The sequence below is a fragment of the Meleagris gallopavo genome, chromosome 2, assembly GCF_905368555.1.
Source record: "Meleagris gallopavo chromosome 2, MGAL_WU_HG_1.1, whole genome shotgun sequence".
In the NCBI taxonomy this organism is placed as follows: Eukaryota; Metazoa; Chordata; class Aves; order Galliformes; family Phasianidae; genus Meleagris; species Meleagris gallopavo.
In genome coordinates this window covers 26,771,569-26,795,309 of record NC_139405.1, presented here as the reverse complement: position 1 = coordinate 26,795,309, position 23,741 = coordinate 26,771,569, and the positions used below count along the sequence as shown (strand labels likewise).

Here is a 23,741-nt window from a genome sequence, read left to right as displayed (position 1 = left end):
GCCCATAACTTACTACCTTGAACTTGGCAAATGACCATTTGAGGGAACAAAAACAAATAGACAAAAAACAATGGATTCTTACACAGAGACACTCAACAAAGAGTTAGACGTGTGCCTATATGAGTATGAAGATTGGCACACACTCTAGGCTTAAAAGAAAGCAACTCTTTAAACACTGGTTAAGCTAAGATCTAAACCATTATGAGAGCGATGCAGAGCCATTGTACTCAACACTCACATATAGAATATCTGTGTACTTGGTGCAAACCAGTTTCTGTGTACTTGAAGGAACGTTTTATGCAGTTGTTCTTAGCCTGGTGTAAGGTCACTGTGACACAGGCCCACTGAGAACATGGTGGAGTGAAGGAGGAGAGAGAAGGAACTCAATGTTTCCCAGAAAGGAAAAAAAGCGTTGATGAAAAGCTGATTTCTGCCAAATGGGACAGCATAGAAAAACCATAGAACAAGGAGCAAAGCTTGTTTTCTCCATCTTCAGTATCATTCAGTAAGTACCCAAATTACTGAATCGTATTTAATAGCTGTTGTCTACAGATGATGAAGTTAGCAAGTGGATGTAAAAATAGCAATTTTGAAAACCTTCAGAGACACTTAAAAGTATCTCACAGCATCATGTCTGGAACAAAAAAAAAATGAGAGATTGGTATGTGGATTCATGTGATGTGGCACAGAAGAAAGTCATTGAGGGTGTAAATTTATGTGAATATGTTTATGGGAATAAGATATGAGGAATGAATCTTTTCCTAAGTTCATGTTTGCACTGAGTTTCTCTGTGCCTGTATGCACAAGATAAAAATTGTGTTTTTATCATCTGGAAGCTTAAATGTTAAGGGAAGGAATAGTAGTCCATGTGAAAGAGGCCCTTGCCATCGAGTCTGTTATTGTCCTTTAGGAAAAAGTCTTGTATTTTTAAAAAGTAATTTCATGTAATCTATTGTAAAATAATATGTCCCCATCAGGGTCCTGTCCCTGTGGAAATGTGTGTACACTTCGACCTCAGCAGCAGTTGGTTGGTAAATGAAACTTGGCCATTGTCAGCCAGTAAGAAGTGTTTGTTCTCTTCCTACTTACCAGTAGTTTCTGTAGTTGACGAAAAATGTCATCAAATAAAAATATTTTAGTATAAGGTTTTGTCCCAAACTTAAGATTAAAAGAAAAAGCCCTTAAAGAAATGTTGCTTCAAAAACACAAAGAAAATGCAGTTAGAGTGTCAGTATAATGTACCTGCTAGCAGTAGCACAATGCCTGCTGGAAGCAGAAATATCAGTGATTTATCCCATCATTCTTGCCATGGACTGGATCCTTTGAAGAGATTACTTCTGCTAAGATGTTTATATTTCTGACTCCCTACACACATGGCCTTGTCTGTGTAACCAGATGCATCATCTGTGATATGCTGTACCACAGATAAGCAGGTTAATATCAAACTGACAGAATGTTTAGGCTTTTAGTTCCAAAACCAGGACGCCTCTTCTCAGATCAACCCAAACCAAAGCACCTCATTCTTTTCCTTCTTATTCTGATGAAATGTCAGCATTTCCACAAAAAGGCATTCTGCTGGGCAAAACTGTAGTTTTCCATTGAAAAAGCCCCACAATTTAAAAGGAAAATGTCCTATGAACTCTAACAGCAAGTAATGTCCCTGCTGCCTGTTCCACTCCTTCAAGCATACTCAAAATAAGCCTTGTTAATTTTATATGCTCTCTAACATTTGCTATTCCCTCCCTGTATGTAACCATTATGAACATCAAAGCAGTTTAGCCTACCTTCTCCTACTTCCCCTTCTTTGCTCTTCAGTTGATTAAAAACACTGCAGCTAATGTAATTCTATCAATTATATTGTACTTTTGGACCTCTTTGCAGGGTCTTTTCCTTTTTCCTTTGTGTCTGTGATGAACCAGAGTTACCCAAACCTTTTTTTACAAAATCTGTGATATGTCCATAACGTGGAGAGGGGCAGCAGTGGAGGAATGTGTCCTGGCTAAACATTTGGTGTTACACTTATTTCAGTCTGGGAAAGATCACAAAAAATAAGGAACAAACTCGACCATGTGCTTTAAAGTACAGAAAGAAAAAAAACAGACATTTCCAAATTATGAAGTACTGAAGTAATTTTTGCGGTATATATAACATCTCTGAGAAGCTCATATGAACTACCAGTGAAGTAACATTCTCCTTGACATAGTACGTTTGATGAGAATATAAGGAGGTGTTTGATTTAGTATTGCACCAAAGGGTACAGGCTTTACTGCAGGAAGCAACAGACAGAAAGGATACTGGTGTAGATAATGATGGTGTGGGAGGCTGTATGTGATATTCATGTTTGGAATGTATCTAGGAGAAAGGTGATTGAAATATAACACGGTAAATGTGGTGTTAATGCAAAGCACTGAAATGTTATAAAGGATATGTTTCAGTAAAGAAATGAAAGGTAGGAAAAATAGTCCTTGTTTCCATTTAATGATGAAGAATTTTTACAGTTTAGGAAAATGTAAGAGGGAAATTTTAAGTAACATTTACCAAGTCAGTGAGAAGAGCTCGTGCTTGGAAAAAGAGTCTGCAAAGAAGCTATCAAAGGGGAAGGAAGAAGCTACTTAAAATAAGCAAGCGGAGGAAATGTAGTTAAATGTTAGGACAGATAGTGCAAGGAGAAATAAAAGGATGATAGATCCTGTGGTTAAAGCATGCAAGTGATGCTACTTGCGCTGGCAACGTGATGAAGTGTTGATCAGACAGTACAGAGGCTATGTATTTTGTATATTGTCAAATGTATTTTGTAAAAACACAAATAGAGAATTTGCATTCAACTCCTAAAATCAAATTATTAATGTACTTCTTTAGCTGGTTTATGTTTGCATGTGCCAATATGAACAGCCACTTTTGTGAGCATAATTTATGAGGGCCACTTTTTGAACTTTGATTCAATAAATCAAAGCATGTTCTATAAATACCCAGAACAATCTGTGTATGCTATAAAATGTGTGTCCTGCTTGCCTCGTATTTCTTTTCCATTCCTGGCCTTGACTCCTCAGTCCAGAAACTGTAGGTTTTTTGTTTTTTAAAGTTTTTTGTTTTCTTTTTTTTAATTAATTTGCCAGACACAGCATCGCAAGGAGAGGGAAGTGTTCTCTTTTGTGATCTTGCAACATTTTCAGATGTGAGGAGGTATTATTGGTGTTCAGTGATTGCCAAACCTTCGACGCAAGTCATAAAATACAGATCATGATTGACAGTGAAGACATTCCACGTATGTTTTCTTCAGGAGGTATATAAGCAGAGAATCTAGTAACATAATGAATGTGGCTGCCCCAGCTGTTCTCAGGTTAGACTGTTCATTTTAGTGATAAAAATGGGAGCAGGTTCTTCTTGCACAGAAAGTTGTGAAGATCAGTGACACAAACAGAAAACAAAGCGATGAAGTAGAGAAAGTTCAGTGAGGAAAGTAGCAGGCAAAAAGCAAAGACTGCATGATGAAGCAGTTTCTGATGCAACTTGCAAAGTAAAGGGTATCTTGGGAGCTCATGTGATGTGTTCAGTACACAGCTGAGTATTTTGGTGGGAATAAACTCAAAGGTACAATTCAAACTCAGTTTTGGATACTTCGGGTCAGCTCATTTTACAGATATACGAGTCACTCCACTCTTTGTAAAGAACGTATGCTGAGATCCAAAATATACAATGCACATCTTAATTTACAGAATAATGTTACGAATTTCAGTGTTTAATGAATGGAATTACAGTTCATCCAGAGTGTTAGTGTTTATTCTCTGTATCTTATATCAATAATGACTCTGTATTGCGTCAAGGGTTGTGTAGAGAGACAAAGTGCTTATCTTCTCCATACGTTCCCGTGATTTTGCAGCTCATTGCCTTGGCTGTCTTTGGACCTTTGTTGCCATATGTGAAGTTTTCTTTAATGTAGAAAATAACATTGTTATCCAAGAAATATGGTGAATGTTAACTGTATCAAAAATCTCTGATATGAAATGCTGCAGGCTATGGTATAATGACACTTTTGACTCTCCTAAGTGTTTCTCACTTCTACAGCCATTCAGAGGTATATTTTGCAGTGCATAAAAGGGTTTATTTCTGGAACTTTGCTCTGGATGAAGTATGGACACTGGATCAGGATATTCTGGCAGTTATGAGTCGCTAATGTTGACCACATTAAGAGGTGTGGCAACTTGTTAGCGCTACGACCACTGAAGAAAGAAGTACTGCTGGATCTAGAAAGATGAAGTATGGGTGTCTACTGCATACTAAAATATTGCAAGAAAAGCAGTACCCATTTATGAGATAATAATGGGCTGAACACAATAACTTTATGCTTGTCTTTGTTAAAACCTTGGCTACATACATATACCACATACTCCTTCCTAATCTTGAGTTTTCTTTATTTTCTCACCAGGGCATATTTCAAAACATTTGTCCCTCAGTTCCAGGAGGCTGCATTTGCTAATGGAAAGCTTTAGGTAACCTCGGGCATTGAGACGATACTGGACAGATTCTTCCGTCTGCGCATGTCAGCACTCAAGTATTCCTGGAAATGGGCTGGACTGGCTTGATACTTTCTAGCCTCCTCAGTAGTTTTGGTAGCTTCATGTTTTGCCTGATTTATGAAACAATGACCTCAGCTAGCACGCTCAACAATTTTACGTTCATTGACTCCCTTTGCCTCTGCCATTCCTTTATGTATCTACTGGATTAAATTTAAAAGTATGTGTTTTGATGTGGTAACGTTTTCTTGTGCCAACAATGTCCTATATGTTATGCCTCATTTGCTTATCTTCAGGTGGTGTTAATTGGATTTTTTTTCTACAGAAATATTGTGAAATTTGTCCATTTAGTTAACATTTCCAGCTTATCCTCAGAAAATATAGTACTGCCGATATACCAGAAATGCCTAATGGACTGTACAGTGCCATATTCTGCCTTGGCTGTTTGCATCTCACTGTGGTTATTATTCTCACAGGTATGGATATGAGTTGCACAGTTCAATTCTCAGTGCCTTTCAAGTGGGTCTGATATTAATATGGCAGGGTTTTGGAAGGTTTTTTTTATGTTTCAGTTGAAAGCTCATCTTATATTAAATGCTGTGCTTTTATGCTTTGTTTTTATTTCCAGTTGCACACTTTCAGTGTTTTTCTAATGAACTCCCTTTGCTTTTATGAAAAAGTTCTAGTTCTCCAGTACAAATGCTCAAAGAGCTCCTTCTATCAATCAGTATAACAAAATAATGCTCTTCCGAAGACAGTTTTTCCAAGTAAGATAAATACTGCTAAGAAGCAAACTTTCAACAAATGAATGAAATACGTCTTGGAAAGTAACTGATGAAATAATGTGGGGTTATATATATTTAGCTTAATGCCTAATCTCAATGTTTTCTCAGAAATAATTTTAAGTGTATATAACTGGAAGCATTACCTCCCCTAACTCTGAAATGCCAAATACAAAATTCCACCTATTCATCCTTTCTTTCGTGCTTGTGTCAGGCGCACCGGTCTAGGACTAACAGTCAGTGTGTCACTTCCCAAATTAATCTGTAAATAGACATGGGGGCTTTCCAGTAAGGAATGAAATTAACAGTCTGTGTTGCTTATAAATGGCGCATGGAAAATGTGCCCTACTTCTGCTAAATATAAGGAACCAAATGAATGATACGCGGATGATACCGTGGCACTGAAGAACATTTAATTTCGAATTGTTCACCTTATCACCACTCATATAATGGAATCCCATCCAATTAATTGATTGGCAGTGTTCTCCTACCCTTTCTAAAACTTGTTATTTTATATTAAAATGAGCATGTTCCAGTGGAATGTCCACTTAGGGGGTGTAGATGAGTTCTGAGCTTAATAATTAAAAATTATGCAAATAAGTCTCCTCTAGAAACTACAGGTATTTTTAGCTATTTTATAGGCAAAATTGTAGTTTAATATTGAAGTTCTTGGCTGGAAGTTAATCTGCAAACAAAATCAGAGGCGTTACTGCAGAGGGGGACATGTTCTGTCCTGCGACCCATCTCCATGTGACTTGCTGCATTATCTGAGGGCTGTAAACAGCTCCAAAGGTCTGAGCTGAATTCTCCCTGTGGAGGCATTGCACTAGGCTTTTGCATGCAAACCAAGACACAGAGCAGATGTGGAGGGCAATGGTTTTATGTGTTGAGCAAAACTATAACTGAACAGCCTTAAATGACTGAAAATAGACTTTGTTTGATATGTTGGGACAATCTCAGATCTGTATTTCTCCAGGTAAAAATCAAAGTCTCACACCTACTCGGGAATAAGCTGACTCTTGTGAATGGGAAGGGAGAAGGAGGACGGCTAATGAAAAGCATTTGTTCTCACAACATTCAAAATCCCATAGAAACCATCTCTGGTACATTAAAGAGAAAAAAAAAAAGCACCCTTGAGTTGAGTCTGTAGATCCCTGGCACTTGACATTTTATAGCACTGTATTTGATTCTGTGTCACGCTGACCAGCCCATAAACACGGCGTTTGCTCTATACATCGAATTGCCGGAGGGGCTCAGGTACTTTTAAAATCTTTTCAGAGCTTACCCTGATGCTTTCAAAGGCCAGCAATTGCAACGTGTTTCAGAAGTTCTGCTTTTCAGAAGTAACGCACATTTTCAACCAAAAATACTACCTTCATCCCAGCCTAAGAATTCTGGACAAAGGACTGCTTTCTTACTGAGGTCTACATGTTCTACAAACTGTGTAAGGGAGGACTTTGAAGACAGAAAAAGCCTCAATCAACAATTCTTTATGTTACTCCATAACGCCATATCAACTTTTCACTAACATACATGGAAATGAGCCAGTGCTTTCAGTTTAATTTTACCTCATCCTACAACTGGTAGTTTTTGGCAAAAAAAGGTGAAGTAGAAGAGTTGAGAGACTGAAGTGTTTCTGTATGAGATAAAGCCTGCATATCTATCAGTTTTCAGGTTAGAATAAAGGCATTTTCCTTGCACTTGATGAACTTGTTCTTTATTTCAAAGTCATCCTGCACACTTTGATGCACGTGATGGTTTATGGAGCTCTTCTGGTGGTCTCAGAGAACTGTTCTGTGGGGATTAGCATTACAGGTGGGCCATCAGCAGGAAAGATATGGAAATGGGTGAGCTCTTCTGTTTGGAAGGAAGATTACGTGTGAGTACTAAATCAGAAACGAGAGCTGGTTTGAATAATTTTATATCAGATAAAAAATATATTGGAGCAATTTAAGTTAGCCACAGGAGGTGTAATCTAATAGGTCAGAGTTAACTATGTTATCTCCTGTTTTATGATAATATCTATTATGGACAGCTAAGAAAGTACTAGACTTCCAGTTCTTGCTTTTCTGTTTTATGAAAAATGCAGTTAAAAGGTGCTGGTTCATATGATTTACGATAGCAACATGCAGAAGAAAAATGGCAGTGTTACAACCATGTTGAAGAGCCTCAGTTCTACTCTGTCATGATTTTAACTGAGAGAATGTAATAAGCCTATATTTACTGTTCCCCATCAGTGTATGATTCTCTGACAGTCCTTGAAATGCAAACTTAAGAGTCCGAGACTTTGTTCATCTGCATGCATAGCATCCACTGTGCTAGAAGTAATACCAAACCTTACAGAAGCAAAATTAGATTATTTTGTGAACTTGCTGAAAAGACTGGACAACCAGCTGGAAGAATAAATAAAAGTTAACTGTATTTTGTGTAGTTCAGCCTTTACTGATCTTTCTGCTATGCTGGTTATTGCTATGTTCATCACTGTGCTTGCTTTGCAGAATCAGCAACATTTTCAGCATCCTTGGTGTCCCTAAACATCCTTCTATTCATACATGGAGTAGACTTGACTCGGTTTTTGAGAGAAAAAAATCATTGCTAGAATTAGCAGGAATCTCTTACGCGTTGTTAGAGCCTTAGTAGGCATGTTTTTCTGCCCATTTTCTTGCTCTCATCCTGTGTGGCACATAGGGCAATCACCATCTTTGGTGAATCAGGCAGGGGAGAGAAGTGTCCTCTGAAGAGCAGTACCTGAAGTCCTCCTCCTGGTGATGTCACACGGAGACTTCTAAGGCAGGACAGGAAAATAGCTCTGGTTGGTCCCCTCCCAGCAGTGCCCCTGCTACAAGGCTGGGATCCAGCACCAAGTGTGAGATGCATGGAGATGAATGGGCAGCACTGCATCAATTTCTCTACCTAATTTCTCGCCTTTCCAGCTCAGTGAGAAAGGCGTGCTGCAGGAGGGCAGCAAGCTTTGGACGCAGCTTCTGACCACGACTGCTAATTACAGGCTGCTGTCCTTTCCTTATGAAGCAAATGAAATCTGTGACAACACAGACGGCCGGTGAACACTCTTCCTTTAAATTACTTACCTCTTTGCAACTGCTGTATTGTAACGCTCATTAAACCTAAAGGTAACGTCTTACATGTTCCTGAAAATCCCTTACATCATCTCCTTTGCAGTTTTCATCTCCAGGTGCCTGTGATGTGCTGGGGCAATCCTGTTTGATCCTCACTATTGCTGCTATTTCTAGCAAGTCTGAGGCCAATGTTTAAACACAGCAAGCTGCTGTATGCTGGTGTCATGTGGGCCCACCTTAAAAGTGGATATGCTGAAAAAGCCATCAGTCTTACTGTACAAACTGTTTTTATTTGTTACACTAAGTATTGTATTCTCCACAGCAGAATAACTGAGAGAAAATAACTCCTTTGTTTTCCAGAACAGAGCGGGCAATCACGCTAACAGCTCTGTATACATTTTTATGCGCCACATCTGAGTTGAATTCACTTGTTAGCACCAGCGGGGGGAAAGTGTATTCCGTAGGAAACCTGCACCTAAATAAACCATTGATCAGGTTCTATCTTTTCCTGTTTGTACTTTGGAACAATAGATTCTGTCCCTTTGGGTAAAACCAGTAAAAGTCCGAACAATGCACATCAACAGGAGAGGTATTTTATGATTTTTTTCCACTGACTTCTGTTGATTCAGAGAGTAATTTCAAACTTAGCGCCAGGGGAAAGCAAACAGAACAGGGATCAGCCCTGTGCCAGTCGTCGTAATTAGGTGTGAGATAAAAGGCAAGCAGCCTCATCTATGGTACAACTCTTTGAGTTCATAGAATCATAGAGTGGCTTGGGTTGAAAAGGACCACAATGATCATCTAGTTTCAATCCCCCTGCTACGTGCAGGGTCGCCAACCACCAGACCAGGCTGCCCAGAGCCTTATCGAGCCTGGCCTTGAATGTCTCCAGGGATGGGGCATCCACAGCCTCCTTGGGCAACCTGTTCCAGTGTGTCACCATCCTCTGTGAAAAACTTCCTCCTAATATCTAACCTAAAACTCCCATCTCAGTTTAAAACCGTTCCCCCTTGTCCCATCATTATCCACCCTTGTAAAAAGCCATTCAGGAGTTCTTGCAGAATAATATTTTTAAGCTGTTGGCTTGAAAATTGCATGGCGTGTCAGTGATTTAGGGGCTGCTTTTCCTATTCTGTTCCACGGCTTATGTTTAAAAGCGTGATCCCTGGTTCCAAGGCACTGCACAAACACCATTTTGTTAAAGTGGTGGTTACCAAGCAAAGGGTGGGGGGGACTGGGATCAGCTGCTGCAAATAGGCCTTAAATCATCGAGAAATCAACAAAGGAAGCGGGGTTTGGCGGCTACCCTGCCGCTTGCTGAGTCTACAATATTGGCCTTCAAATGTGTCCCCAGTGCAAATTAAAAAAAATAAAAACGGGAGGCTTTTCTTGCGGTGATAAAGAATAAATGCAATATTAACCAACAGGAAGTAAAACGAGTGCTTAATTGCAGGCATGAAAAGCGAGCTACGCACCAGCGGCCTGGCGTTGTTTGTTCCTGCAGCTCCCTGCATCTCTCTCATCGCCGGAGAGGGTGAAGGATTAAAGCTTCGTGCTACACCTGCCTGTGGTGAAAATTGCTCCCTGGGTTGCGGTGTGTTTTCATCGAACACTATTTAAATGCTAATGATGCTTTTTCTGTCCCCAGTGATGGCAACTCTGTACCAGTGCAAAGCAAATCTTGGGCTATCGGGTGTTCCTACCACCTTTCCAAGCCCTGCGTTTGGGTGGAGTGAGCGCTTTGTGAGCTGTCAGCCAGACAGCAATCAGGGCGCATTTTGTTGCCTGAGTGTTTATTCAAAATGATTCAAGCTGATTATAATTTGACATCACATTTCCTTTATCCCACTGTCCCTTATAGCAAAAGATTTTTTTAGTACTTGTTAAGAAATCAGAGCCGTCGAGATTCTTTGTGTCTTCCAAATGGAGCTGAGTGCTGGTGTCGGAGCGGCAGCTCCAGGTTGGAGCCGTCTGTTTACTCTCTGAACTGCATAGTCAGCAGCAGCACATCGCATACCCCACCCAGCAAGCCCTCCTCCAGCATGTTCTGACAGGATGGCAGCCAGCAGTGGTACAAGCCCCGACCTTTTATTGCTGCTCCCTGGACTGCTAGCCAAACACTCGCTGCCTGTTCTGTGGCTGAACACAGTGCAGTCTCCCGTGAGGCCCCCAGCTGCCTGTGGTGGGTGCTGCCTGCAGCAGGCCCTACACTCAGCTGCCTGCTCTGCTGGGGCTGGAGCCGTTCCTGCAACCGGCTGAGAACTGTGCCAGAGGAGAATCTTGCCCTGAAGCTGGAGCAGGGTATTTTCTTTGGTGCCTTGATAGGGAAAGGCAGCTGTGAAATCTAGCTGCAGCTCACAAAGCCCTGCCAGCTAGTGATGGTTCCTTGTGTGTTTTGGCCAGCTGGGCCTACATTGTGCTCTGCTGCCTTGGTTCTCATTGATAAGACCCTCACCCGTTTTTTCTCCAGGCTGACAACTCCCATGGTTCTCAGCCTTTCCCCAGAAGGGAGATGCTTCCAGCTCCTCTTCATCTTTGTGGCCCTAACGCTATTATGAGAAGGGGAATGATAGAATCTTAAAACAGCTTAGATTGGATTGAGGATCATCTAGTTCCGACTCCCCTTTCATAGGAGCCACCAGCTCAGGCTGCTCAGGGCTCCACCCAGCATGGCCTTGAGTGCCTCCAGGGATGGGTCACCCACAACCTCTCTGAACAGCCTGTGCCAGCACCTCACAGGCCTCCAAGTAAAAGCTTTCTTCCTAACATCTAACCATAATCTCCCCTCTTTTTGTTTAAAGAAATTATTTAAAACAAAATCTGTGTGACAGAAACACCTCCTTTTTTCAGCCCCGTGATTTGTTTCAGCAGTTGTTTCAGCATCTCTTTCTGCTGAAAATAATCCCGTAGAATGCTGCTCTTCCTAGACTTGCTGCATTGCACTCTCCACCCCAAGTGCAGCAGCGTTATATCCTGGCACCGCCGCTTCTCCAGGGCTGCGGACGTGAGCTCTGGCAGCCACCAATGCAGCCAGAAACAGGGTGACATTCTGTGCTCTCAGCAAAAAGAGGTGAGTTTGGGTGAACGGGTTCACAGTGCAAGAGCTGGACTCATCTCCAGAGCACCAGAAGCACTTGTAGCCAAGAAGAAATAACAGCTCCTGTCTAATGGGGTCAGAGAGCTTAATTTCCACACCATGGTGGCTGTGTAATTATACACTGGGCCGTGGCATGTCTACTTCTAATAGTGCCCCGGACTGCTGTGAGTGACTCAGCTGCTGCTGGAGGCTGGCTATGGGCACGCTGCGTGAAAAGCCCGCAGCTGGGTCCTGCCGCCTCATTGCCTGTGGATGGGCATTCAATGCTGAGGCGGACTGCTCTCTGCAGAGCCGGGGGCATTGCTTGCGGGGAGGAGGCTGTTCAGAGCAAGGCCACATGTGGGTGCCTGGTTCTAAGGCTTGATATGGTCTGGCAGAAGGATCCGCATATGGACTATCCCATGCAGAGCGTTAATTATTCTTCCCACTCCAGAGGTGCTATGGAAGTAGTTGGAAAAGCAGCTCATGTACTTGAAGGCAACACAGAAGAAATTCTGAGAGTGTTCTGGAGACTAACAGCATCACCCCAAGCGTTTCTTCTACAGACCTGATCTCTGCTAACAACTATTGCTTTTAGAGCATTTACAGGAACTCAGTAACAGAGGTATCATAGTGCTAGCCGCACAGGCTGTGGGGAGCTGCAAGGAGCTGCTGACATGGATTTGCAGGGATTTTCATGGCTTCTTCCTTCAGGCTCTGTCAAGTTATGTTTATAGGGAAGTCTTGTCAAAAATCCTTCCAAAATTAGCACCGTCACAGGCAAAAAGCTCCAGGATACGCAGCCTGGAGGAAGAGAGCATTCCCACCACGATGTTAGGGAATCTCCTCAGGGCTTTCTGAGACAGCAGTAGGCAAAGCCATAGCAGTCCTGATCTAGTGCTGTGGATGATCCTGCTTCCATCAAAAGGCTGGACTGCATGACCTGCAGACATACCTCTCAGGCAACATTTTATGTGATTTTATTAATTTTTTTAAAATCTGAGATACGGATCTAAGCACAAGCTGATATTATCTACCTTTAAAGCTGATTTGAAGACGATGGCAAATGGAAAACGAAACAAAATAAAAAGAACAAAATAGTGAGATTTTAGAACTCCACTCTTTGTAATCATTTCCAGATCTCAGAAGCGCAAAGGCATAAATTTACCACTTATTCAGTCACTTGTCTGTAGTGTTAATTGTGACCACTACAAAAATATGGCTGCTGTCAGTACAATATGGTGCCTGAGCTGGTTCTGAACGAAGTAGCTTGAGCACTTAACTGCTACAGTCATATTGCATCATCCCTTCATTTCTAACTTTATGAGACATACCTTAATGTTGCCTTGAAACAAAGCCATGTCTGGATTTCAAAGTAAGCTGGGCATCTGGAGCCTCCACTCTGTGTACAAACAAGCTGCTTCTGCAGCAAGGGTCTCGGGGTGAAAACCCATCCAAATGAGCACTGAATTCCCATGCTTGGGGCACTTTAGACTGCTTAAAGAGCAGGAAAGGGTTAAAAGTGAGTGCAGCAAACTGCTTGGTCACCCCAGCCCAGACCTTCAGAATCAGTAACCCCCACACACGCTCACCTGAGGGGCCTGGTTGCAGGGAAGCTGATGTTTCACATCTCACATCTCGCTACAGAAAAATAAGGATTGTTTTGAGGTTTGTCTTTGCTCCTAGTCCTGCCACTCAAGATTAAATCTCGCAGACAAAACAAGTTGTTTGGGAGGCAGACCAAGAATGCCTTTACAGTGAAGAAAAATATAAACACTCAGCCAACTATGATTAACTATTGAATGCAAAACACTCCCTGGCTTTTGTTTATTTGTAGACTGCAGAGAAATCTCCCAAACGCTGCCATGCTTTCAGTATGAAAACACTCCAGCCTGCACAACCCGCTGCTGCTGGGCGAAGGAAAGCATTTTGTCCATTTTGCAGCGAGCTGTTTCTTGAGGGCCTTTTCTTTTCACCAATGTGTTGTTTGTTTTGTTTTGCAAAAGCACTATACCCAGTTTCCTTCCATTGTGCACAGTCCCCTTCCGGCTGCTCACACCTGAGTGGGGCTGCAGTTCTGCTGAACACAGAGGGGCTGAGGGAGCCTGGTGCTTTCTCAATAGCATCCAGGTGAGCACAGAGAGAAGCTGTCAGTAAGAAAGGCCCCAGATGTGCTCACTAGAAATTGTACATTGTTGGCAGGTGAGCGAGGGCATCCCTAGACTCGGAGGTGGCTGCCGGCATGATGGCATGCAAAGAGCCCAAGCCCTTTGCCGAGCACTCTCTATGTGCACTTTCTGTTATCAAAGTGATTGTGTGAGTTTTGCAGCCAAATTTAGATTTTAAGGACAAGAGGAAAAGCAGCCATAGATAGAAGGGGCAGTGGCTGTGCCTCTGTCGGCTGGGAGCAATAGTGCTGTGTGTGGTGAAACTCTGCCATCCTGGGAGGCTGACTGCAAAACAGGGCTTGTAAATGTGGAGTGAGTGTTTATAGGAAGCTTCTTCTAGTTTTATAATCCAGTGTAAACCAAGTGTGGCAGCTGGGAAGCTGAACATGTGAAGGCGAAACTGTGCCCACGCTGCTCCACCACGCACATTGCTGTGTCTATGATATGAGTGGCCACGAAGTGCCATTTTGTCCTGTATTTCAGCACTGGTCACTGAATGGCTGTAGGCTGGAGCACAAGTTCTTCCTCACACTACTGGTGGGAGACTACAATACCGGTGGGCTTCACCACTTCATGAAGTGAAACAGCACTGTGGGAAGGCATAATGGCAGATTAGAGAAAAACAGCCAATGAGGCCTAGCCCAAACAAGCCCTTATCTGGGAGTCAGCTGATGTCTGTGAAATGTATGCCATGCTCAGTTATTTCAGTGCAGGCCGCTGTAATATGGCTTTTTTCCTCAAGCTTGGACAGGAATGCCTTTCAGAGCAGTTACTTCAGGTGTGGTCAGAACACATCGGTATGCCCAGATGTATCAACTTGTTTTGGTTTGTTGTTTCCAGTTTTTTTGTTGAAGGACTATTTTGCTTATTACATTTCACTGACAGTAAATGTAAAGTCGCTTCTGTCTGCTCCTTGAAGTTGCAGGGAACAGACCCCAAAATTAACTCTTGTGTCATTTTGCCACAGTACTCATAACAACAAAACACGACCAAAACCACGCTGCAGCAGTTTCTGTAAGTGTAAACAGCAAAACCGATAACATCTAATCGGTCTCCCTGCCAAGTCAAGGCAGCAAGAAGTTCTGGCTTTATAACATTAAAAAGGCTTTGTAGTTGCGTAGCACTTTTCATCCGAGGACATCAAAGTATGCTGGAGGCACTAGCTCATCAGGTTTCCCCACGCCCCGTCAAGTAGCCCTGGCCGCTCTGCAGGAGAAGCAGCAGGCAGGATGCGGCGGTGCAGGCTGGCCCGGCCTTGCCCAGCCCCAGCCGTGTGTGGTGAGGCCAGACCGAAGGTCCTGCCCCTCCCCAGGCCCTGCTCACTGAAGTTATGCTAGGGCTTGGGGCACAGGTCCCTTCTCAGCCCTGCGGGTCAGGGCTATCTCCCCAAGGAGACTGCCACACATAAGTGGTGGCCATGGACAGCCCAATGCCAGCAGGAACAGCGGGCATCTCCGAGCTGTGGGAGGAGAATCTTGGATGCACGTCTCGGGAAAGGGGTCTATACACCAAAGGGCTTTTCCTCCTACACTGAGAAATTTCCCAGTGCTGCAGCTCACATGTGCCAAGGACAGGCGGGAATGGAAGGGAGAAGTCAGCTGTGCCCTGCTTGGGAGGCACAGCCACCTTCACAAGAGAAGGAAGGCAGGGAACATTTGCATGCTGGCACGCTGACTTCCTGCTGGAGCTGCAAGGTATGCCAGTGTCTGAGGAAACTGTCTGAAAGCTCTTTGATCAGCAAAGGGAATAATAATAATAATAATAATTTAAAAAAAAAAAAAAGTTGATTTAATATAGGTCAAATTAACTTACATTCCACTGGTTAAATAGGGGAAACCTTAAAATAGATGTCCCTTAAGAAAAAAAAAATTTAAAAAAAAAAAACAATTGAGGCCAGATGAGCCTTGTCCAAGTGAGAGGCATAAAATGCTCTGTCCAGCACGTTGTGGTTATTTTGTTATAACCATGCATTATACCGATATGCCTATGTAATTGTGTACAGGGAGAACAGGAGTAGCATGTAATATAAAATTGCCAGACATCACCAGCAACCATGAAATAAAGGATATTTGTGGTATTCCAGGATCTGCAGGTTTTTTCCTTATATGATACATCAGTAATTCCCTTCCTTGGGAGGGGAGTAAATTTAATTTTTCAAGATTTGACCCCATAACTTCAAGAAGCGGAATGTGTCCGAGAAGACCACCTCATTTCATTCTCTGTCCTTGGGTCCTTAATGTTTAATCAACTACAGGCTGTTGCTAAATGAAAAATGTCAGAAGAAAACATAATATCTGGTTTCAGTTCTCCTTGATCTCACCAATTTTTTTGATCTCTTAACTGAAGTGAAATGTAGAAATTCCTTTAAAAGCTGTGCAACTATTAAAAAAAGAAAGAAAGAAAGAAAAGAAACCAACCTAGTGAATTGTTGGCCAAGGCAGGGTCACCAGGCCCCAGTTCAAACAGCGTTTAAGCACTTGCTTAACTTATTAATTGAAGTCAATGGGATTTCAAGCACTTTGCTGAAATAGGAGGTTTTGTGGACAACAGTTGTGCCAGTACATTTGTAATGCAAAAATCAAGCCAGGCCAGGTTTATTTTGGCTCAGAGTTTCTTTGTGGTGGTGACTGACAAATCCACAGAATTGGACCAATACCAGAGAGGTGATGACTGTAAGAGAAGTGATGACAAGAAATAATAAATTTTGAACTAGCAAACACTTTAGCTTGGGCAGGCTGAAAACCTCTACATAAGGGAACAAAGAGGTCCATTTATGCTGATAAATGCACTCTTTTCAGGAAGACCTCCCGTTCATCAGCAACTAATATGCTGGGGCAGCTAAAATCTTGAAGTAAATCCTTTTGTAAGTGGTATAACTACATTGAAGCTTTGGAAATGGGCAGGTTTACATCACTTGATAGCCTTGTCGTATAATCTTATAACCACTTTTTAAAAGATTCATTTCCTGGAGAAAAAAAAATCATGCCTTAGCATTGCAGGCAGTAGGACAGAGCTTAGCATGGTAATGCATTTCGTGCCTGTTGCTGGAGATTGTCCAAACACACCCCATAACCAATAAATCACTGCCTAATTGAAAAGATTCCAGAAACTGGTTACGACATCGAGCATGGAACCAGTACAAGGAATCCGACAGCAGTGTCCACACGTAGGGTGTGGCTCTCCCAGCCTGCCCCCACTTGCCCTGCTCCCTCCTCTTCCTCCTTTGGAGGCTCCTCACTGCCCAATCCCTTGCATTGTCCTCCGCACTCTCTAGTATCTATCTGCTCTCATGAAGAATGAGCTAACTCACTAACCTAGCAAAAAAAAAAAAAAAAAAAAAAAAAAAGAAAAAAGAAAGATTAAAAAAAAACAACATTTTTAGGTTGAGTTAGATTTTTCCCATATGAAGGGGTTGACTCAGCTTTCATTGCCACCAGCCAGGTACGGGAGCGATGCAAGTGGCAAGAACACATCTTGGGAAGCCCTATCCCACAGCAGGAGAAGCAGTTCCAGCTGTAGCCACTTCACGACACCCCATCCCAGACCCGCTGTGGCAATTTCTATTTTTCTGACACAGGACAATGTGGACAAGTTATTGCCGGTACATCAAAGAGTTGGAAAAAATTAATCAACGGCACCTCCGAGCTATTAGGCATAGAACATAGTTAGATAAAATCATAAATAATGAAATCCTGCAAAGATGTTGCACAACGGGTATTGAGGCAAAGCTCATAAAACTCTTCTTCATGGCATCCAAGCCTTTTCCTTCCATGGAAGACTTTGTTTTCTAAAAGTGATTTCTGTACAGTAAGCTCACACTGGGCAGCAGTGGAAAGGGCCCCAGCCCATGTGATGTAAGGGTAAATATGTGGGAAGCCAATGCAGCACAAATTCTGGCCAGAGGAATGTCTGGTGCTGAGTGGCGTAGGAGCGGGCTGGCTCCACAGCCCACCTCCAGTGCAGCCACACGGCCAGGCCTGAGCTCAGCTCTGGGCCCAAGGGTGGCACGGAGAGCCCACTGCAGCCATCCTGCTGCTTCCAGCAGCGCCTGTCCTCCTCCTAGGGGCATGCCATGCTGGTCTCCCGTCTGGTGCAGGAGCAGTAATCCTGCAGGGCAGTGCAGGATTTTAGCACCCGAGCGTGTAGGAAAACTGAAAGACCTTCACATTAGACCGTGCGAGTTTGTTGCAAGCAACAAGAGAAGATTTAGAGATAAAGATAATAAAAAACACTGCGTTCCCTTGTCCGAAAGCCCATAAATCAAGACTTTGGCTCTTCAGTACAGAAATGCTCTTGGACATAATTGGAAACAGACAGTGCTGATCTGAAACACTTCCCAGAGCTGGGCTGTTGATGGCCTGGGACCTTCCCCGGGCTTCCCATCCTCATCCCGGCATCTGTAGGGGCTGGGAGGGGACAGCCCTGTCCCAGCAGCCATTAAGGGACTGGCCAGAACAGCGGAGTTCAGCCAGGCCCACTGGGCCTCACTCCCACCCCTCCCCCACTGCAGCGGAGGATGCTCTGTGGTGAAGAAGAGTCGACTGCTCAATTTCTTTGCTCTGGTTAGTGCTTGTCCCTCAGAGCTCTATCTCTTGGTGGCTAAGGTATCAAGTGTGATCTGAGCTCAGAGGCCACACAGATGCCTAAAAGGTATTTACCGGAAAGTTGTGCTGGCATAAGATAAATTGTGAATTTAAAACAGTAACAGGCCTTCTAGGGGTGTTTGTTTGTTTAGCTGCTATTGCTTTGGAAAGTGCCTAACTCAGACTATAGAGCTACTTTTATCCTGAGCCATCCAGAAGGAGACCATAATGATATAGCAATATATCAGTAATAAACAGTTCCTCTGCCATGGACAGAGGAACTAGTACAGTGATGCAGTGATGCCAAGCCAGATCAAGGCAACAAAATTTATAGCAGCTATTATCCGCGTGAGGTATATTTACGACTCCCCTTCACATTGCTCTGATATCTCTGAATCTGACAATATTTGTATATTCGTTCCCACAACATTCCTGTAGGTAAGGAATTTGCAAAACAAGGAGCCCAATACTGGAGCCTCTCCATGAAGTGCAGAGCAGGATTTGGAAGGTGGGGAAACTTCAGAGTCCCTTCAGCAGTTACAGATATATGTGGGAAAATTAACCAAATAACGTGATGTAAGTGGTTGGGCTACCTACAGGGTAACTCCTCTGGGCTGGGCCATGCGAGAGTTCAGACTAGCTGATGACAGTGAGTTTTTATCACTGTAAAGTATATCTCAACTTGCAACCTAAGCAGTTCTGACCTGAAATGTCTTGATGCAGAATGGTTGGAGGGAAAGGAAAATGAAAACACTCTAAGCCTTGAAGATGATAGTAGTAAAGTGAAAAAACAAGCAAGGTTGTAAAACCACAGGTTTGATCACTCTGGTTTTAGAATATTCCTTAAGTTCTGAACCTGATTCCATGAAACCTGGTTTATCATCCATTAGTTTGAGAAACTATTCATCTTGTAGAAGAACAGCAAAAGAGCTTAATGTGGGATATGGGCTGAATGAGATGACATTCTGTTGTTCAGAAAGCTTTCACAAAGACATAGAAAGCTCATACTTTCATGCCATTTTAATCTGTATTTTATTTCATAAAATCAATCTTTTTGCACCCAAAAATGAAAATAATTCTGTTCTTCTGTCCTTTGAATGCTGTGACCTTCAAGGGGAAGGAGCCCCTGAGCGGGGCCCAGCAGACAGGGCTGGCTCACAGGCTGAGTGCTGCCCACAGGTTTGCTACTGGGGCCTGCCGCTGAAAATTGCTCTTTTTCTATGGCTGGTTGGATGCTCTTGGGCAAGCATGGCCCCAGTTTTCCATCCTGCTCAATGATAATTATTCATAGTTGCCTTGGGGGCAGGGGGGAGGTGAGTTTAATTAATACTTCTGGAGTCCTTTGAGATGCTTGGATGAAAGGCAGTGTTGATAGACAAAATATTTTCACCATGACTATCCAATGAGTGTCCTCTGCACTTCCTCAGCAGCAGAAAGGGTTAATTAGAGCCAGAGGATCCTGCCAGCCACAGCAGCTCGGGATCGTGCTGGGTCATGGAGCCCATCCCCGGATGAGGGGAACTCCTTCCACGCTCATACCTCAGCATTAGGAGATAATATACTTGCGTCACACAGGGCTGTGTTGCAATCATTTCCTTTTCCCCACGTTTCCCATCTCCCCTGCCTGGATGTGTTTTGTAAAGCTGTGGATCTGTGCTGTGGCTGGTGGGGACTGCGTGGCCTGTGGCTGGAAGTCCCTGGTCCCCTGGGGAAGAACTTTTCATTCATAGATAAAAAGCTCTCTCAACAAAACCAAGATATTAGCACACTATGACCCGCAGGTGAGGGAGGTCTTCAGCTAGCGCAGCACTGCTGAGCTTGCCAGCAGGAAACCAGCTGCGTTTCCTGCGCAGGTCCGGAGCACTGCAGTTTGCATGGGGGGAAGACACCGATGAGCAAACCCTGCATTCAGCATGTGCAACGTGGCCTCTTTGTATAAATATTAGGAAAGTTCAGCTCACACTTGGGGACCCCTTCTTCAGACTTTTGGGCTGGAAATTAGCACTGATGACTTTAGCTAAGTGGAGCTTGGTGATGATTTTTTTTTGAACGCTAGGGTTTACCATCAAAATTGTGAGTCAAAGGTCACAGCACGTTTTGCATGCTTTACCCTTCTCCACATCACAGCATCTAAGGGTACCCAGCTGGGACTCACTCAACACCACATCAGCCCACAAAGATTAAACACATCCAGCATATGAGTAAAACCTCGTGCCCTGAGTTTTCACAGCATTGTGCTTGTAGCTTTCAGCTTAGCACAAGGGCAAAGGCTGTTAGAACCTGCTGTTCTCAGAAGAAGGGGCAAGAAGAGCATTCCAGGGAGTGTCGCTGCATTGGGCACCCGCATGCCTGCAGCCTGTCTGTCTGGTGACAGGGACACTGCCTGTGTAGGGAGGTGGCAGTGAGCAAGTTTCCACTGGTTGTTGTATTTATTTACCTCCCCTGTGTGCTTTTTAGCCAGATGGGGAGGTCTGGTTTGCCAGCTTCCTCTCTCAGCTCTAACACACACCGCGTGTCCGGTGTGGTCAGGCTGCCTGTGGCTCGCCTCACAGAATGGGTCCCTGGGTTTTGCCATACTGCTTTTTTGCTGTGACAGAGCATGGGGATCTGCTTGGCAGCCCTGATCCTTGTGTCATCCTTCCTTGCAGGGAACTCACTCTCCCAGCTGAGCATCGCTACACCTCCAAGAGCTCTCCAAAACTGTTGAACAACAAGGCAGAAAAGGGCAAACTCAATGCTTAGAGCTCTGCATGCTTTCTGTCCAGCCTTCGCTCAGGAAAAATCCCCACCAAAATCAATAACTCGTTTTCCTGGGTAGGAAATACTGAAATCTGACTCACAGGATTGTATACCACACTTTCAGATGCCTCTGTGTGCTGAAGGGCAGCATCTTATGCCCCAGCTATCTGCCCTTTGAAGCAGCCTGAAGAAGGAGCGTGAGGGTTTCTTAGAACATTAAAAGTAGTAGTGAAAGTCACAGGGCTTTTTTCCTTTATACAATTGAAGCTGAATATGAGCAATAAACCTCCTGATTTCTCTGGGGGAGGAGATGTGACGTCTTGAGGTAAACCACACATCCCGTAACTACCACTGTGTCATTTGTAAGAGCTGCCTCTCCACAGTAGTGGCAGAACTGCTTTTCAGCAAAAGTCACCAAATTTTCAAGGGGAACGATTCCAGTCAGAGAAAGACCGGGCAGCAGAAAGGAAGAAAATTCAACCACAATAAAGCTGCCATTGAACCTGAAAGGAAAAAGACGTCAGCAGCCAGGCAGGGGCTCTCCTTTTCCTGGTACCTAGTGAGCTATAATTACGTGGAAAGAAGCCGTGGGTTGGACTATTACTTATATGCTAAATTTTGTAAACCAGAGCCATGACGTCAAGAAGGAAGAGCCCCCTTCTCTCCAGGGCTTGTTGGGACCTGGGAATTTGAGACGGTACCTCAGAGGGTGTCACAGGATGTTCCGACTCACTTATACTCTTACATGGTGCTTCTCATGAAATGGGAGCCGAGGCAGTGCTGGAGTTAGAATTTTGTTGGGCAAGGACACTCCATCCCTTTGGAGGGACTCTCCTCCAGAGCAGGGGTATGCTCCCAGGGAAGGGTACAGCAGGTAGACAGAGATCTTCAGCTTCATGAGAGGGAGGAAGTTCAGAAGGACGTGGTCAGAAACAGTCTAGGTGCTGTGGGAGCAGAGCTCCAGCACAGCCACTGGGAGAGAAATGGGATTGAAAATCAGAGACCCATGGAGGAGAGCTGAAGGGAAAGCTGGCACTATGAGCTGCAGGCAAAAACTGAGGGAGCCTTGCTGTTGAGTCTACCAGGAGTAGACTGGTACTCCTGGTAGACTCAACCAGTCTGGTAGAGTTTGGGGTGAGCAATATATCTCGTGGAAACACCAAATCCCTCTGAGGTGCAAGGTCTGGCCCCTCAGTAGGCATGGGAAGGAAGGGCCAGAGCCAGCAGGATGGAAATGGCAGCCCTGAGGAGAATCTGTGGCCCAGACGTGGGGCTGCTCCAGGCCTCCTCATTAAACAATGACTGTCAGATGGCCAACCAGAGTCTAGTGCAGGGACAGACACTGGCAGAGCTTCTCAAGCCCATGCTAGGTCATGCTCCACCCCTCACCTGTTTAAACAAACACTAGCAGAAGAGCGAGGTGGCCAAGGAATGACTATAGGCAAGGACTGAGGTGTGCATCTGGTCTCTCTCCAAGTCTGTGACTGAAATAGAAGGCTAAATATATCTGCAGTTGAGGACTGAGGTGTGCTGTCCAAATTAAATAAGGATATACAACCCAGGAATGGCATGGGGAGTGCTGGGTTAGGCCTCAAGCTCACAGGCAGGTCTGTGCTGAGGCAGCACCTATGGCTGCTTTTTGGAGCTGCTGCGGCAGCATCTCCCTAATTCTCGCTTCAGCTCTATGAATTTTGGCCCCTCACTCTGCCTTCCGACAACGATTCTTAAAGCAAGCTGGGGGAAAAATGAGAACAATTGTTCATCTTGATGCAAATCCCATTCTTCTTCTCACTACCTTCCTGGTAGAGAAGCACGACGGTCATCCTTCAAGTCTATAGGCCAGGAGGAATGTCTTTTGGGCATCCCAGCACTGACCACATTCTCCTAGCTCTGGAGGCAAAGCCCACCTCTGCCCATGCTCCACAGAAGGTTTGAAAGCTCCTTTCAGTACAGCAGGGCCTGTAGGAGCTGGCAGGATTGCTGTGGCTGGCACCAGGGCCCTTCTGCACCTTCTGGAGCTGCGGCCACCAGACCTTTTTGCAGCAGAATGTCCCCACGGCCGGCCAAGTCACCAACGGTGCCCACAGTGTTGATGTGTGTGCTCCTGATCTCCCCGGCACACAGGGATGTTAGGTGGCTGAACCTACTTGTGTTGTTTTAAGGGTTCTGGCAAACGTTCAAGAACAAAAGCTAAGACAGCCAGTTCTCATTTGTGGGCACGTCCCTACATTTCAATGTGGCAAACCTTGTGATTTAGCAAGTGAGAGCCTTCTGCCCCAGGGCTGTTAAAAGCTTTATTATTATTATTATTATTATTATTATTAAAAAAAAAAAATAAAAAGAAGAAAACAAACCTGTGTCAAGAAAACACAAGCAAGACTCGGACCAGATTTCTGAATATGCCCACATGTGGGGAAAACTGCAGGCTGAGAGCCTGGTCCTTTGAAAGCTGCTGAGGGCTTTTCGTTTGCTTTTTGACGTGCTTGTGCTTATGAAGAAAGGAAAAAGATTGCCAGAGGCTTTTGCTGCCATCGTGAATAACGTTTTATTCTGATACCATTTCATGCTTTTCTCCCAAAAGTGAGTACCGTGCTGTCTGAAGTGGAACACGTTGGCTCATAGGACACCACTCATCAGTGGAAAAGGACAGATTTAGAAAACCCATTCATAACAGTTTCCACAGCGGCGGGCCATGGAGGTGCTGAGTGGCAGGGTGAGTCTGAAGGGCAATGCACCCAGCCATCCCCACACGAGGGAGGCAGCAGGGCTCTGCAGGCCTGTGTGGTCACGAGTGGCATGTCA

The 23,741-nt window shown here is 44.1% G+C and overlaps 1 protein-coding gene and 1 long non-coding RNA gene across 3 annotated transcripts in view; one reads left to right on the top strand and one right to left on the bottom strand.

Annotated features, from left to right (window-relative positions):
• Window positions 1-7,001, top strand: part of BABAM2 (BRISC and BRCA1 A complex member 2) — a 159,875-nt gene extending 152,874 nt beyond the window's left edge. For both annotated transcript variants that reach the window (XM_085219400.1, XM_085219399.1), the window contains one exon: window positions 4,427-7,001. In XM_085219400.1, the coding sequence (XP_085075526.1) occupies window positions 4,427-4,490 (64 nt within the window). In that variant the 3' untranslated portion in view covers window positions 4,491-7,001. The remainder of the gene's footprint in view (window positions 1-4,426) is intronic.
• LOC146544911 (uncharacterized) overlaps window positions 1-23,741 on the bottom strand; it is a 37,968-nt gene that overhangs the window by 8,996 nt on the left and 5,231 nt on the right. The window lies entirely within an intron of this gene.